General features: G+C 41.3%; 1 protein-coding gene across 1 annotated transcript in view; it reads right to left on the reverse strand.

Moving 5' to 3' along the window:
• Nucleotides 1–18154, reverse strand: part of usp43b (ubiquitin specific peptidase 43b) — an 86459-nt gene that overhangs the window by 14976 nt on the left and 53329 nt on the right. The window contains exons 7-9 of the mRNA XM_039611242.1: nt 14833–14995; nt 11017–11128; nt 2737–2840 (exon numbers count right to left, since the gene is read on the reverse strand). Coding sequence (XP_039467176.1) covers nt 2737–2840; nt 11017–11128; nt 14833–14995 — 379 coding nt within the window. The remainder of the gene's footprint in view (nt 1–2736; nt 2841–11016; nt 11129–14832; nt 14996–18154) is intronic.

Consider the following 18154-nt stretch of genomic DNA (forward strand, 5'->3'; position numbering starts at 1 on the left):
AGAACATATTTCTGAATCATTAGAGCTCAAACGCTATCATTACATGAGATTCTCGGATACAGTGTGCTGCTTTTGCATTTGCATTTCAAAAGATTTCAAAAGCATTTGCCCCCATCAGCACCATTCAGTGAGTGAATGAACTGTTCTTCGCAGCCACACAAATGGAAGTCCTTTAAAGACCTTGCCAAAATGGTCCTTTGAAACAGCAATTCACTTCTGCAACTGAAAGCCATCAGACATGCGCCTGTAAAGAAAGAGGAAATGTCTGCACATTTCAGTCACTGCTGTGAAAATCAAAGCCAATCTTTCCAGTAAATGTGATATACATAAAAAAAGATGAAAGAAAAGCCAACTTTGCCTTCAGGACAGCATCAATCGGAGAATGCTAAACTTATTTTTACCACACACATGGTGGTGTGTAGCATGTCAGCATGCTGCTTGTAGCTTTTATTTTCAAGAAACCTTCTGGTTAGATCAGAGAGGAATTCAAATCCATTCAAACTGATCATATTAGACCTAATCTGAGTTAGCTTATTGAAACAGGTTATTGAGGTGAGTTTGTTGGATTTCAAACATAATACCAGTCATTCCACAACTCAGGAGATATTTACAATGATCTAATAATCCTTTAGACCAATAAAATATGAATATATCTGTCAAGGTGTGTGCTGCGGCAGACAGGATGAAGGACCCAAACCCATACACAGAATGAAAACTTAAAGTGTCAGCTTTTATTGCTGGGAAGACTTTCCATAAAAAATAAACTCACAAAAAACCAACCAACCAACCAGCCAACCAACCAACCAACCAACCAACCAACCAAACAAACAAAATTCAAACATGAAAACTAGAAATTAAACTGGAAACTTGAAAATAAGAAACACAGACTAGGAAAACAAACCAGGAACTGAGAACTAGAATTAAGCCAGAAACACAAAGGGAGAAAACAGCACGATGAGGATATGACACGACAACGGTCAGAGGAAAACACGGGGCTTAAATACACAAGGGAGTAACGAGGGAATGGAAAACAGGAGGGAAGCACAACTGGGCTAATCTGATATAACGAGACAGAGGGACATAGGACACGGACTATCAAAGTAAAACAGGAAGCACAAGACAGTTCACAAAGACGTAGACTAGACACTGAGACGTGGAAACATGACAGACTCTGGGAACATGAAGCACAGAGACAAAAGTAACTAGACGTGGAACACAGGGAAGACATAAAGACAGACTACTAAGATTAAGCATACAACACGCGGGGACCAGAAACAGAGCAGAAACCAAGAAACCAGGAACAGTAAATATAATACAAAACAGAAAACCATAATTAAAAAGTAACCCAAAAACACAAAACACTGGGTCACCGACCCAGGACCACGACAATATCAGCCTTATAGTTTGCTGACTCAAACGAGAAGCGTCGCATTCAGTTTTATTTATATAGCTTCAATTTACAACAACAGTCACCTCAATGTGCTTTACACTGTAAGGTAAAGACCTTATAATAATGGAGAGGAAACCCCAACAATCAGATGACCCCTATGAACAAGAACTTGGCGACAGCGGGAAGGAAAAACTCCCTTTTAACAGGAAGAAACCTCAGGCAGAACCAGGGTCAGGGAGGGGCGGGGCCATCTGGACTGACTGGTTGATGGGAGGAAGACGGGACTTCACTTATCTGGTATAAACCCTTACCAGTTGGCTAGCTAAGCAAAACTAATAATTATCTCACAGTTCTGACTGTCCTTCCTATCCTTGATGTTCAGAAGCAGTCCTCAATGCTACCACCACCTCTTCTGCACTATTAGCATTTTCTAGATGATAGGAAGCACCCTGATTTTAAAAGACATAGTGCAAAGAGTTCAGTCCCAAACAGTTCAGTTGTATAGCTACTCTGATGGATTGCTGCTGGGATGGTGGTCCTTTCAGCAGGTTTTTCCAGTTCTACAGAGGACATCTGAAGTCTTGTTCTTGATCACCTCTCTTAGCTGGGTTACACATTTTGGTAAAGCTCCTAGAAGCCTCTGATCTCAGTCTCCTTGTATTTGACAGTGATTGAGGCCACTGTACTCCTGGGAAACCGCAAAGCTTTAGATGTGGATTTAGACCCTTCTGCTGATCTACGCCTCGCCTTAGTTTTATCACGGGAGCATACAGAGTTATTCTTGGATGTTCACAACTTGATCTTTTTCCTGATGTGTGGAGTCAATTTCCGTACACTATACAGCCAATCCCTGCAATTTTCCACTGGTGGACTCTAATCAAGTTTAAGTAGACACCTCAAGGGCCATAAAAGATAACAGGATGCATCTGACCACAATTTGAAGTGGTACAGAATAGCCTCTGTATTCTTTAGCGAAAGGGAGAGTTTAATTTTTGAGAAGTGATAAATTTGGAAAAAAAAAATCTAATTATATAAAAATACTTTTCACACTGTCTATTCAGACATCAAAAAAAGTAAAGAGCTCAGGGAATATGTTCTGTGACCTTTCGCTTCATGCACGCTTTCAAATTTTTGTTTGGCATAAAAGTTGCTGCAGCTGTGGGGGCTCCCCAGAGCTGCAGAGGAAGGTTCAAGTTTCAACAGGAACTGCAATTAGCACCCCAAAATAAGAAAAAGTCATTATGAGTGAATAAGTGATAATTGGAAGAACCAACACATAACATCGGGACTTGTTATGCCCTGATATACGCTAACGTATAAGATTCGAGTATTTTTGGCATCCTGACCTGTCGACAGCAGGGTGGTAGAGAGGCTGCCCGTCCTGAGGTGACAGGTAGCTGTAAAACACGGATCCCCCCACCACACGGATGTTGAACAGCACTCTGGTGTTCTGAAAGAGGAGTATAAAACACACGTTAAACACACGGACAGCATCAGGATACTTTATCATACAGCAGCACCTCCTGAATGTCTTAAACATCTCTCAGCGCCTCTCTATAGATACTGTAAGTGTTTTATACTTTCTGGATCTCAGCAGTATTATTAGATAAATGCTTCTGCATGTGAAAGTCAGTGTTAGTTTGCTCCTAAAGACATTCTCACATGCACCATTTAAAAATGTAATGTGCTTTTATTTCTATGCAGTGTCAGGTAAACAAGTTAAAGCTCACATTTTCACTCATGTTAGTGCTGTGTGGCTACATGGATGGTTAATTCTTCACATTCAAATACACAAACTCACTGATTAGCTGTTTAGCATAAATACCTGTGGCTAACAGAGGGTCGACCCTTTCAGCTTTTGGATTTCTGCCCCTTTTTTCTAATAACCGCACTGATGTTGACAATAGCTGCTAGTTTATTAGTTCTTTTACACTTCCTGCATACACTGCTTATTGCTTTTTATATGATTTATCACATTATTTAAAATCACTTGTTGAAGTTAAAGCATTGGGCAGTATTCTCTTCTCTTATATTCAGAATCAAGCACAAAGTACAACCGGCCTCAAAGAGCTGCTGTTATCGCTGCAGACTTGTTGTCTGCATGTTACCACAACAACGACCGAAGCTCTGCTGCTTGGAGTTGAGGGTTATTATTCATCCAGTCAGGGTTTTGTGTACTGATCAGGCACAATGATGGCTCAGTTTGCCGAGCGCAGACCAAAAAATGTGGGATGAAATCATTTTATGAACCTAATACGTGAAAGACAGTCGACAGCTATCTTAAGGGCTTTCTAAAAAAATCAGCTGGGATTATTTGCGAAGAAAAAAAAAAACAGGTTTGTGAAAACTTCATTTAGTCACATAAAAGCCTGTTATTTATCAAAAACCACTTTACTGTTGCAAGCTTTAACACTAAAAACTATCTGGAAGGTTAAACTTAACCACCTAGCCTCCCACCCACAGACATCACAAGTCAGACAAAAAAGAAAAGGAGGAAAAAGGGAGGTGCAGAAGTAGCAGTGTAAGAGAACAGAGACAGAGAAGGACTCAGTGCAGCTGGCAAACTATCGAAATGATTGCATGTCTAAAAACTGGGTGAGATGTCTGTTTTTGTGTCTGTTTTACCACACGGTGGGGTTAGGGAAGTGGGATTTTTGGAGGCCATCATCTGGTTGCCTGGTCACAAACAAGATACCCGAGCCTTCAGTACTGATTTGCCTCTTTGTAATCTTCTTTTTTTTGCACACCGACACATGAGTGCAGAATGTACAACAGCTTCTGTTTTCCTATCACGCGATCAGTCAGTGCTTCATCTTGGCAAATAATTACTTCAGACATCACCCACTTCACCATCCCATTAGGTACATCCTTCCCCGCGGCTCACCAAAACATAGCCAGAATTTCTTAGGGAAGGAATGGTGCCTCTTTAAATAAGGGAACATTAAAGGCTAATGATGTAAATCAGTCTTTACAGGCAATTTGTTAAAAAATAAATAAATAAAAAAAAACCCTGAGTGGAACTTCCCGCCTTGATACCTTTCAGATGGTGATTAGTTGCTGGCGCTTGCATGCTAAAAATGGTTCTTGGACAGCTGTTCCAAACTATTTAAAAATGCTGAAATGGAAATTAGTTTGGATAAAAAACAATGGCCTGTTTTTTTGTGTTATATTTAAGTTGGAGAAATGTGCTGCGTATGGGCTCGGGAGATACAAAAACAAAAATGGGCCATCGTGAAATATAGGCTGAGACCTGCACCTGACATTTTTAGCTCATGGCTTGAATCAGCACGGAGCATAGCAATTAAGTGTCTTTTTCTTAAATCCAAACCACAAACAGACTCAGACTTTTCTCATATTCGACTCAACCAACCACGCTGGAAAACATGAGTTCAGGAGAAAAAAAATAAAAAGAGTGTTTCTTGTCCTCTGAAGCCCAAGTATATTACCCTGAGATCTGCCTTAGATCAGAGGTGCTTTAGGAACGAAGGAATGGAAAAATGAAATTGATTTCCTTTTGTTCTGGGGAAATCTGTTGCTGGCTGGCCTCAAACACAAACTCCCACACGAGGCTGAGAGGAAAAGCTCAGGCCGGCAGGATCTTTCTGATGACCAGGAGCACAGCGGAGCAGACAGAACATTCCTGGAGAATATTGACGTGCTGAGCCCACCGGTGCACACGCACCCCTGGGGAAAGTTAAATATTACTTTTGAATTACTGCCTCACAAATGCACACGCAGTACTATCCAGAATGTCAGCTAGCTGCTGAAATGCAGCAGTTAGCACTTATCGTTAGAAAGTAGCATTTTGAGGGCACACACACACACACATACATAGTAGTTTATAATAAAGCTATCTTCACTGTCTGTGGTCAGTGAAGGCTTCAAACTTCCGTGTGGTGTCTAGGTGCTTTGGGCGGCCTTTCCAAAGAATTCAAAACCATTCCTGCCTGTTTATTTGGAATGCTAGATGACAAGTTTAAAACCAAAATGACTTTTTATTACAGCCTTGCCGGGCTTGTTGTGAGTTCCACTGCAAGGCTTGTGTGTACATGCAGAGCGACCACCCAATGAGTTCTTCCAACTCGAGATTCTCACGTCAAGAAGCAGAGAAAACGTCCTCTACAATAAGATACATGCACTTATATTTTAAAGGCATGTTTTTTTTTGACTCCTTCAACAACATTACCTCTCCTCGCAGACATGAGATAATTCAGTCTGAACTCTGTCTTGAGTTGCAATTCTCCAGAGATGGCTTAGCATCCATAAGGAGTCGTGACAGAGCTGTCAAGCTTGAGATGTCTCTACATGATGTAGAGCTGTGAAAATACAAAGAGTCTGAACAGCACTGCAATGCGAGATCAGTGCTGTTTTTCCCGTATTCCCACGTTCCATAAGCATCATTAGTGGGCGAGGAGTGAAACTAGAGCTTTATTTCCCTAGGACATGCAGCTTTGAGCCCCAGTCTTTAAGCACAATATAGCATCAAGCGCTTCTTTAAGACCTTTAAAAAAATAGATCAAACTCTACTGTTAGAAGTTTGCTTTTGTTTCCTTCTGTCTATAAAGGATGCTTCCAAAGATTACTTTACCTTTTGATTGGTAGACTGTCACTTTATTTCGTAACTGTGTCAGAGCATAAGCTTGACAAGTGACAAAAGTAGCATATTGGTCTGGTAACTGTTCTGTGTGTGCTTATCTTCCTCCCAGCTTCAAGATGAATCTGTGAAGGCAACGCCAAAAATGAGGCGGAGCTAACAGGCCATTGGTTGTGTGTCAGACAGTAAATATGAGATAAAAATGAGCTGAGAGATTCTTAGGTCAGTGTCGTAGCCATAGAAGATTTGCATTCTCTGAGGAGCAAGCATGTTAATTAGACTGTGCAGGCGCCGGGCTGCAACAGGTGTGGCAACACTAGCCTGAGGACCACGCCTTACATAAGGGCCACTGTCGAGAGAGGATCGTTTGATTCCCTTTCATTCAACCAGTCAGCTCAGCGATTGAGACTTGCTGCGTGCCTAGGAGGATAGAAGGAGTAAGTAGGAGTGAACTGCTGCTGCTATTCTGTAACTGTGTTCTCTTGTTATAATAGACTAAGAATGTAAGCCCATGTTTTTGGTTTGTTACTTTCAGGCAGGTCATCTGAGTTTGTGTTGATGCATAGTTCTGTTAGTTTGCTGTTTTCACTTTAGCTCACCCTGACGATTTTGTATTTCTGAAGTTGTGAATCTGAAGAATAATAAATACAATGTTTTTTTCACATAGAAGTCGTTTCTGCGTTTGCTTTGGTCTTAGAGAAGTAGATTTTCATGTTATGTCCTGCCCCTTAGGTGGGAGGTAACCACAGTGAAACATAAATATAGTCATTCTGAGAAATATAATGTGATAAGGATATTAAAGGTATCTGAATATACATTTGAAGCCAATTTTCAACAGCAAATGAAGACACCTGCTGAAGCTCAAAGAAGAAAGGTAAAGTAACTTTGAAGCAGATGGGAAGACAACAGAAACTCAAATATCCACTCGTTACAATCAAGGTGTGCAGAAGAGCACAGAAGAAGCACCACCAGCAGCAGAAGACCACACCGGGTGCCACTCCTGTCACCTAAGAACAGGAAACTGAGGCTATGATTCACATGGGCTCTACAGAATTAGACAACAGACGTCAGGACAAACAATACCAGGTTATTGTTAGTTTTGATATCCAATCAACAACTGATGGGAACATGAAAAGATTCCAACTTTAGGCGTTTTTAAAAACTTTTAATATATTTAAAGCAATGAAACGGACAGTTACATGTTTTCCTGAATCCTGGATAGAAAGGCTGTACGTGGGGTGCATCAGTCATTTACATGGAAGATCATGTACCACATTTCAAGTTTGAGTCTTTGAGTTTCATTCTGAGCTGTCATCCTCTCTCTCTTTACCTCTACCTGACATTTTCTGATGCAAACGGTCATATGGGTCTACTTAGAAGGGCACGTGTCTCAACGCTACGTCGTTAAGTGATGTCAGTAGCAGAGGACGTGCTTTTTTTGTCTTTGCTAAAGCTAAAATTAGACAAAAGCGGAAAATATCCACTTGTGAGCATAATTCATCGACGCAAGAAAACTACATATTCTGCTGAGTTGAAAGATTTAGAGCAAACATCTGCTCTGAGCACTGCTCCCTCCTTGGCAAAGGTAGGCTTCCAGCGAACTGATTATACTCTACGAGCCTGGTTTTAATTAAACGGCTGACAGCATGGGGCACAAAGGAGACTGCAGATCTCCAACAGAGTTACAGAAAACGCTGCACCTGACTCTTCTCTTCCATCTCTCTCCTGGCGCTTCTGAAAGAGCGGCGAGCAAGTCTGCGCCTTTCTTGTGCTCTGTATGGCTGTTTATTGCAGCTGCATGGCACCTGCACCACGCGGGGAGAGGCACTGATTGAAAATCAGTTTGGCTGCACGGTTAGCAACAGGCTTATGCACACAGTGATATGCTCAAGCACAGGAATGTGTTCAGTGCAATCATAGACTCTTTGTTTGGGGGTGTCTTGTTAGCAAAATTATTTACAAAGGTGAGTTGAGAGCTATGCAGTTATCTTTGTCCTTGTGTGCACAATACAACTGATAAATGCGCAGACAATTTTGTAAATGCATCCTGAGATAACAATACCTGAAAAGAGTGATTGTTCTTGTCCTTGTTGCTGAGGGTAACTAGCAACATGTAACCTGAGAGTGACATCCGGTTCTTAATCCATAGGGTTTAATGTCATGTCGTTTCACACTTTGCAGCTACAACAGCTTCACTTCTTCTGTTTATGGGAAATTGAGGTCAGACTGATGATAAGAGACTTGCAGTCTCCGCTCTAATTCATCCCAAAGGTGTTCTTTCGAGTTGAGGTCAGGACTCTGTGCAGGCCAGTCAAGTTCTTCTTGCTCATCCATCTTTATGTACCTTGCTTTGTGCATTGTTGCGCAGTCATGTTGGAACAGGAAGGGGCCATCGTCAAACTGTTCCCACAAAGTTGGTAGAATGAAATGATCTAATTGACTTACTAATCAGATTGGCAGACGGAGGAGTATTATTTATCACTCCAGAGAACATGTCTCCACTGCATCTGACGTCTTGTATTGGACTTGGTGATGTAAGGCTGTCACAAACTTTTGGGAGATTATATAAATATATCACACAACTGTAAATTTACTAAGCTTTTTTGTGCTGAGTTTAACACTGGAAGAAAAATCACAGCTTATTTTGTGTCTGATGTGGTTTTGACAGTTTGCATATTTGGAGGGGAAGGTATCATCAGAACGAGTGCATGATTGGCACAGGTGGACGCTCAATGCTGTGAACGAGGCGTGCAATGATTTGGTTCTGTCCTGTAACTCTTTGCTGCTGAGTACAGAGCTGAGCACCACCTATTTCAGGTCCTCATTAACACCAGTGTTTTGATGAAAGGGAGCAGAAGCGAACTGAATGCGGAGCCTCAGGGGAACGAGGATCCCGATACAAGGCAAAATACAAACAGGCAAGTTTGCTTTATTTCTTTTTACACAATGAAAAGATCTTCGTGCGTGTTGTTTCTCAGCAGTGCAAATACAGTGCAACACAACAGATACTGAGACTCAGACACACCTGAAGTGTGTTGTCTTTTTTTCATGGTGCAGATCAGTTATAACAAACTGTAACAGTTTGTAACAACGTAGCTCTCCTCTGAGTCAAATTGGCAAGAAACCTGAGCTTTTTTAACCTATAGAAGAAATTTGATGAGTTTGCCTTTATATTAAGAACACACTGATTCTCCTTCTTTTTGGGGCTGCTTCCAGTCACATGGTCTGGACTGATCCCCGTGTCCTACACAGGGACACAGCATCCAAAAGTCAAACTACTTTTGGATACTGAATCTTAAGTTGATGCGTCCATCGTCCATGTGAAGGTTCAAAGATTACAAAAAAAGTGCTGTTTGAATGAGAAAACGAGGCTTGTAGAAAGAAAGTGCTTTGAGTGTGAACGGAGTAGAAGGTCTGTTTTAGATCGACCTCGAGTTGATCTAAAATTCCATGTTATTCCAATTTTTGTGTATTATTTTTATTTATTACGTTGCTCTCTTCCTCCCATTCCTCCATCAGGTCTGCTCATTTATAACCTGCTATCTTTTTGCTGTACCTGGTAGAATGCTGATCATTACTGAAATTACTGTTAGCATATCATTCAGAGAATTTTCCTTTGCATGCATTTTTGTGGCAGTGGTCTCCCATTAATTTGTCCCACTTGTGTCCACTCCAGACTTGGACACAAGGTAAGAAGCCCATCATGCTTTTCTTTTTCTTTTCAGCCTTGAAATTTTTGACCTAATCACATCCCATAAACAGCTCAGTGTGTATTAGTAAAGAATCCACATTCACCTCCTAAGAAATCCCAACATTTGCTCATAGAAAAGATAACACAGGGTGATTGAGACTGAGCAGGAGCAGTAAATGTGATTGGCAAACAATAATGCTACACTGTAATGCATGAGTGGACAAAAGTAATGCTCCCAGCTCAAACATGACTATATAAACGACTAATAAATGAGGCTCTGAGACAGAGGAAGCAATCTATTCATTCATCAGCACACAGAAAGAGGGAAACAAACAGCCTAGACGAGAGAACAGCTACGCTCATGCATCCCTTTAGGGTGCTAAACTCAAATAAATATTTACATTGACTTAAAATAACTGGATTACATATAAATTTGTTACATAAGTACAGCATAAAAGGCTTATTTTAATGGAATCTGGTCAAATTCACCTGACTGGCATACATTCAGTTCATACCAAGCATATTTCCATTTAATGATTAAATATTCAAATACAGCAAATAAACATTTTATTTGATATATTTCAGTTGCATTTTACCCAAAATGATTGCTTCATGTTTTTTGAGGGCGAAGAATCTTTCTTTTTTCTTTTTTTATGACACAAACCAGCATTTGTCATACCAGTACACCTGACTCTACTTTGGTGTGCTGGTAGGCGCAGCGAGAGGACACCAGCTCGTCTCTGCTGCCTCCAGCTCTGAGCTCTGAGATCTCGCGGCTGTGAAACACAGTGTCACTGTGTTCACTGTGTGGGCATGCTTTGCTCTGTCTCGAGCCAATAAACCTGGCCTGGAACAGGTGCGCCAGCCGGGTCTGCAGGAACTCTAGCTGGTGCTTGAAACACACCCGCCTACGCACACTGCCATTAAATATAAGCTTTAAAAGCATCATAGGTGTCATAATGCGGGGGTACAGTACAATATCTTTTCTGTATTATTAATATTTTTATTATTATAATTATTACTGATTTATTGCACAGGGCTGTACTGTAGTTTTAGTTTAGTCTTTATGGGGCTTTACTATAGCTTTAGTTGTGCCTAATTAGTGTGTCTAATAATCAGTGTTCGTTTTTTTTTGGTTCCTTGACTGAATTGAACATCTCTAGCAGTTGGGTTTAACCAGAGGACATGAGTTCAAGCATCTGTTGTGCCAGAATTTCTTTATGTGAGTCTGTGAATTCCTACCCTGGCATGGATATCTCATTAGGACACGAGGAGAAGAAAAAACAAAACAAAATTTCCTTCAATCATTTAAAAAAAAAAATAAATCTATCTTTGTATTACCTGTGCCTGAGCTCCGTTGATCATCAGGTAATAAAGCTTGCTGAGGATGCTCTGCTGCAGCTGATCCCAGGAAATAGACCGGTCCTCCCTCATGAGGAATGGAGGCCCGAACCTAAAACCAGCACAGAGGAAATTAGTGTCACGGGAGCTAAAAGATGATGAATTCAAAATGGCAACACCACCACTCAGCCATCCCATATTACCTCTTACTGACTCACTGCCTTCTTATCCTATTGTAATGTAAATAATTATTTATTATCATTATCAGTATTAGAGCAGAATTCTCATTACAGCCCATCTACAGAAGGGAGATAAGAAATGGAAAAGACCCTGTGACATGATAGATCACATGACGCATTTATTATAATACTCATTTAATTGAGGTCAATCCGCTATTGTATGTATTAGATTTATTAGCATGCACGTCCATAAAGAGACAAAATAAGAAGCAGATACACATCAGAATTGTAATGAATGAAAGAAAAGCTCTGCTGCATGTTTAAAGACACTGTTTTTTTTTCGTTTACACATTTTTGCAGACACTGATGCAAAACAGTAGACATTGATGCTAAAGACATCGATGCTAAAGATTTTAACATATTGTGTCCAGTGAAAGCTGGGTGAGGCTGTAGCCTCCTGCAACCCCTGAATTGGATAAGCAGTTAGGAAAATAGATGAATGGATTTCTTAAAATAATCTGCAAAGTTCTCCACTCGACTCCACACCTAAAAAAATCAAAAACAGTGCCTCGTTCAAATGTGTCCAAATTTACTTGCACTGCTTCCAAAACACCAGCTAATTTTAGATGGCTTTGCAGGACTACCATTGAACTTGTGCCTGAGCCATGTGTGCTGAATTACCTTCACTTTTTCGAAACAGTCACACTTTAGTTTGAATTTTATTTTGGGTGAGAAAGGAAAGTCACAAGGAGGCAGATCAGACAAGTAGGCATTGGTCAGTGGGTTAAGATTATGCCAGCACACTATATGCCATCATCTACAACAAGCATGCCCCTCTCCTGACGTGCTGTCTGCAGGCCTTTATGATGTGGACTCTTTCACTGAAAGCTGCTTTTCTGTTTTTGCCAGCAGTATGAAATGTAAATGTCTTGCTCTATGCTTTGTGACAGATAGCCTTACCTTCAGAGGTCCCTGTGTATTATTTCTTTCACACAATATGTTGGAAGTTTCATGAAAGAAATGTGAGAGTTGGGGTCATACTTTAGGTCTATATTTTATACTTGTGTCGACAGGTGTGAGAATTGGCATCTACAAGCAAAATGCAAAAGAACCAAATTGCTAATAGAAGTAACACATTTGGGTTTCCACACATAAAAATATCCCATCACAGTTCCAAGTTTTCACACTGGTGCTCAGAAATGTGTCTGTGATGCTCGACTAAAAAGAGTGAAACAACTATGTGACTCCAATGTCATTTTCTTGGCGCTGCACAGTCCTCCTGCTGTCATCTGATGAGAACGAGATAGGTGGGTGGGTTGAGCAATGGCAGAGAGGCGTTTGAAGGAGAAACGAAGAGGCCGACCCTTATAGATTTGAGCGGACTTTCTCTCAGCCGCGTTGGCGAGCTCACCTATATTGATCTCTCTGGACTCTGTCACAGTGTCTGATGGATCTCTGTGTATAGCGCCAGATGTCAGAGTCCTCAGTCGTTTGATTTGAAACTCATCTCACTGAGTCACAGAGTGAAATGTGAGCCTTTTCTGTGACAGGGAGATAATCTGACCTTGAAGTGGTTCCCTCGAGGAAGGCTATGTATAAAACACGAGTTCGTTGAAGTTGATTAGGTTTAAAGGACAAAAGTGGCTACTTCCTGGATTCATTATTTCTAAATATATAAAAACTATAAGTAAAATAAAGAAAGGAAACATTTTAAATTCTAAAGTATAGGCCTGCATTTTATAGTATGGACAAACTGACGACTAGGGATGGGTACCGGTGTCCGGTGCCATGATGGCACCGGTTCTGACATAAACGGTAGTAACCAGACCGAAAAGCAGCGCACATTTCGGTGCTTTATTTCGGTGCTTTTTTTTTCCTGAGTCAATTCTAGCCAATCATTTTACGTTTCCGAGGATAGTAGGCGGGGCCAGGTACATACGTTCTTTTAGAGCAGAGCTACAGGTTAAAAATGCCCAAGGCGAAGCGGTCAAAAGTCTGGCTGTACTTCACAGCAAAAAATGCAAACTCAGCAGCCTGCAACAAGTGCTTTAAGCTGATACTGTGATACTGTCAAAGGACGTAACACCTCAAATCTGATGAAACACCTGGCGACGCATAGCGGGTTTTTTTTAAAGCCGAGAAATGCGCCGTGTTTGAAAGCTTGCTGCGAGACCTCACACCGTGCACATCTACTGCGGGTGTGGTGCCTGTTATCGGACCAGAGTTAGCAACATCCCCCAAAAACCCGAAGAGGAGAGTCCTGGCCCCTAGCCCTGTCAGCGTAGCAGAAATGATGACGGATGATGATGGCAGCAGCAGCCGTTCTCCTCTGCGTGAGTAGCTTCATGTTGTTCGTGTGTAATTTACGTTGAGTAGGCTAACCACGTTATTACATTAATGCGTGTAAGGTGAACTAGCGAACACCGTAGTAGTTACATGCGGCTGTCTTCTTGTTTGATGGCAGATACTCCCTTCACCCTGGCCAAAAAGGCTAAAATGACCAAAGAAAAAGTGGAAAACAGTTAAACATGAGAGGTTTTTGGACAAAGTTTGTGTTTTTTCCATTGTTTAAGCACTGCTTCCAGCCAAGAGTGATACCATATATGCCCTATAGCTGCAAAAAAGGCTAACATTGTTATCTTTTTACAAAAAACCAGCTGAACATGAGAGGTTTTTGGACCAATTTTGTGTTCTCCATTCTTTAAGCACCGGTTTGAGCACCGTTTAAGCACCGGCACCGTTTCAAAAGTACCGGTTTGGCACCGGTATCGGATAAAACCTAAACGATACCCATCCCTACTGACGACACTGGCAAATGTAACATCCAACACAAGACACTTCCATGAGCTTAGAATTCCATTTTTCTAGTACCTCGGATAAAACAGGACGGATGAATGTTCAGCTTAAAGTGTAACCTCACAACATTAAGTTGTCCACTACTTGATGGCAGGACACCAATGGACTAATGCTCTTATATGTATTCACTTGTTAAAACTATGACAATGTATGAAATTAAAGCTGCTTAGACTGCTCCTGCATCTGCAAGCTGCTTTGCAACCCACCACCATCTCATTTCTTCCTCTGTTTTTTCCTGGGGTCTTACTTCTGCCATCCATCCGTCTATACATCCATACACAACCACTTACATTCATATTCACACCTACAACTGATTTAGGCCTGGTACCCTAACATGCACGTCACTGGGAGGAAGCTGGAGAACCCACATAGACATAAGGAGAGGGTGCAAACGCCACACATAAAGGCCCAGTCTCACTAGTGGGTTCGACCTCAGGACCTTCTTGATTTCATGTGATCGTCCTAAATGACTGGAGATGGAAATATCAGCGTTTTTAGACTACAGTGGCCATGACTAAGCTATGTATGACCTGGCAAGGAGGAAATGTTGTGGAGCGAATAAAGTTAAAGTTGAGAGATGAAGTAGATGAACTGTGATACTTAAGGAAGTCATCTTCCAAACTCTTCCCATGGAGAGTATCACTCTTACTGGGACCCCAGGCACACTCCCACACAGCGAGCGTTTGACAGGTCTGCTGTGCTTAGGTATGATGTCTAAGCTATTACAGAACAATTGCTGTGAGAGAGGAAGTTACAGTGAGCAGCCTATTGATGTAATTACCTAACCGCCTGCTGGCCGGCTCCTGCAGCGTTGCACACCAGCAGCAGAATCTTGATGGGAGCACCTTGGTTGAGGAACTCTGATGATAATGTCCCAGATGGGGGTAACCTCTGACCCTCAGGACCTGTGGCGTATGGGGATGATGGTAGGCTGTGATGGTACCCTGGAAGAGGATGGAGAACACAAGTCTGAGAAGCAGAGCGTGCTCAAAAGAGGAAAGAGGCACTAAAATGAGTCAGCTTTTAACAACTTTGCATTTACAGCACCAAATATTTCACATGTTGCTCTTGAAAGGAAGCCGAACTGATTTCATGTGCCGAGAATGTGTTCATGAAACTTAACACCTCTACCGGGGAGTAAGGAGGAGAATTGAGATATATAAAGTAGTGAGACAGCAACTTTCTATTTGGGGAACAGTGATTCAGAGGGGAGAACAGATGGACCAATGGCTGCCTGCACTCTCAGCAGGAGGTATTATCTGATACAGCTTCTGTTCCACATCCTGTCCTGGTGGGGTGCCAAGAAGCGCCACTTCTCGCTCGGTCCCCTCGTGTCTGTACCAACACACAGAGGAGTGTGACCGAATGAGGGAAAAGCGGAGATTATAAGATTCCTGCTTAATGTGACGTCAGTGGAGCTGCTTTCCCATCACACAGCTGACAACCTTCAGGCTTGGCACATAAGTAGGTGATTCAGAAGTTCACGGCAATAAATCACATGTGAAATGACTTGCAGACGGTATTGATTGACCACAGCGGCTGTGTTCCCATACAACAATGTTTCATTAAACAATGCTGTTTACACCTAACACATGATTCCTCAATGACAAAGCAAATGTCATGTTACTGAGACTGTTGTAAGGCAGCAAGCCTGTACTGAAACGTGCCTCCTCTTACACATTCAAGTCATTTCAGTTTGATTCAGTTTTATTCACATAAGGCCAAATCTCAACAGCAGTCACCTGAAGGCACTTTATTTTGTAAGGTAAAAAGCCTACATTAATGCAGAGAATACCTCGACTATCAGATGACCCACTATGAGCAAACACTTGGTGTCAATGGGAAGGAAAAACTCCCTTTTGACAGGAAGAAACCTCCAGGAGAACCAGGCACAGGCAGGGGAAGCCACCGCCATTGACTGGTTGGAGGGGAGGGGAAGAAGACTGGACAGCACACACACATACAGTTGGATGGTGAGGGCATTAAGCTGTGCACTGTACGAAGGAGAGACAGCAGGTCTCTTCAAAATGAGTCGGTCTACATTATGAACCACCACAACTGAAACATTAAACTTTTGATTGCAGTGTCTTGACCTTGCGATTGAGCGCAATAAATATGCACAGCTTTTGATTTCCTAATGTTGCCCTAATCAAGCAAGCAGGCGATAAAACTTGCTCACTAGGAGCTTTCCATTTACATGAGGGGCGACCTCAGGGGAATGATTTATGGGTAAAAATCTCCTTTTAGATCCCCCATGAAACATGTCAGTGAAACAGCAGTGAAATTCATAAGCCATATTCTGGCCCGTCCCACTAAGATTTATACAGGGGTGCTTGGGAGGAGACCTACCTGTCATTTGTTATTAAATCTGTTTTTTTATTTTAAGCTGTCAAAAACTGAACTGTTTCTAGGCATTTTTTAAAGCTTCTGTTGCTGCTCTCATCATTTTTTAAACCTTGTTTCCAGGATGAATAACGGTTCAGTGTGTATCTATTTTACTGTGTTTTCATTCATGTAACCTGAACATGTCTATTGCCACAGGCATACTATAAAAAGGCAATTACAGTGCAACCATGAGACATTTATAACACACAAATGTGCACCACACTAAACCACAAACCTGTTGATCCTGACCTTTTATCCTCAAAAAGCCTCTAACTAATTCTAAGAAACCGCAGGAGGCCGGCAAACTCTTCCTTCCTCTGCACTCTCAGGCTTCTTTCACTGTCAAACAGATGAAGAGGTTGAGCCTCACTAAACACAGCCAGACTATGTGAGAACCCATAATTAAACACCTCTACGCCTAATGGGATATACTCTACCCACAGCAACAGCTATCCCTCCCTTCCATTAGCAGTCTGCACAGTCATATCTTTGAACAAGAAAGGCAGTCAGACGTGAGCTTCAGTCAGGTAACAGATGCACATTTACAGCTTTGAAGTTGTAGTAAAATATTACATAAGAAGTATGTATTAATGACAAAAAATTTAAGCACTGGAAATATGATGCATAAGGAGGAAGACTGTCTGTGAAAGCTGTCAAAGCTTGATTTCAGACCTGCTTGGTGCTGTTGTGTGTCTCAGTGAACTGATGTCATTTAGGCGTAACCTTATCTTCCACAGTGATTTATTGTCACATTTAACAGATTCAATCATATAAACAAAGCAGTGAAAGGCAGTGGCTTGGCTGAACAGATGTTACTCATAACGAATGCTCCATTCATTATTGGGAAAGCTAATAATACCGCCAAATATTTGATTTGACCTAAACTGTTTGTTCAACAAGACTGTAGGTCCACAGTTAGGTTAGTGCTTCTGGGTGACTGTTGTTAGTCATAACCACCATAAGGCAAATAATTACGATTGACTGCTTTGTTATTCCTGCTCGCTCTCCACAGTAAACAGGGGATAAGTTTAAGTGTGACATTCAAGCAAAGTTTAAACTAAATACATTAGTAGTAAAGCTTACTAATGTATTTAGTTTAGCTTAATTTCAAGTATATTATTGGAGTAGCTATTGACAGAAAAGGGATCTACAAAGTTTTTTACTGTTCATTAAACTGATCAAAGATTTCTGTCACTGTTAATTGTAGGATCTTTACCTTTGCACCTTGAGGCAACTATTTTGATTTGGCGCTGATCAATAAAACTGAATATTAAATTGAATTTTAGTCAAAACCACTAATACCAACAAACATGTGGTACAACTGTCGAGTGGTTGAGGAAAAGAAATCAATGCAGCATAGTATTGTGACGTTTTGGATGGTAATGCCCTACTGATATAGGGACACCAAATAAATCATACTCTGGGAATGCTGTGAACAAGTTGGCTCAAGCGCTAACATCCTGAGATAAAATTAACCTTGCGTTAGCCTTATATTGAACTGACTCAACCCCCCCAAAACCATCCAACACTGGACACACTTAGCTTTGCAAACCTACCTCCTATTTATAGCCTGCATGGTTCGTTGGCATTCTGACTGGGCAAGCAAGGCAGGCAGTGCTTGTCCAATAATATTTAAAACAGACATGAATTAAAACCAAAGTAAAAGCAATCTCATCTTAAACCGGTAGTCTTCTGTAATGTCAACTTTTTTTTATTAC

The sequence above is a fragment of the Oreochromis aureus genome, linkage group 4 (genome assembly GCF_013358895.1).
Source record: "Oreochromis aureus strain Israel breed Guangdong linkage group 4, ZZ_aureus, whole genome shotgun sequence".
Classification (NCBI taxonomy): Eukaryota; Metazoa; Chordata; class Actinopteri; order Cichliformes; family Cichlidae; genus Oreochromis; species Oreochromis aureus.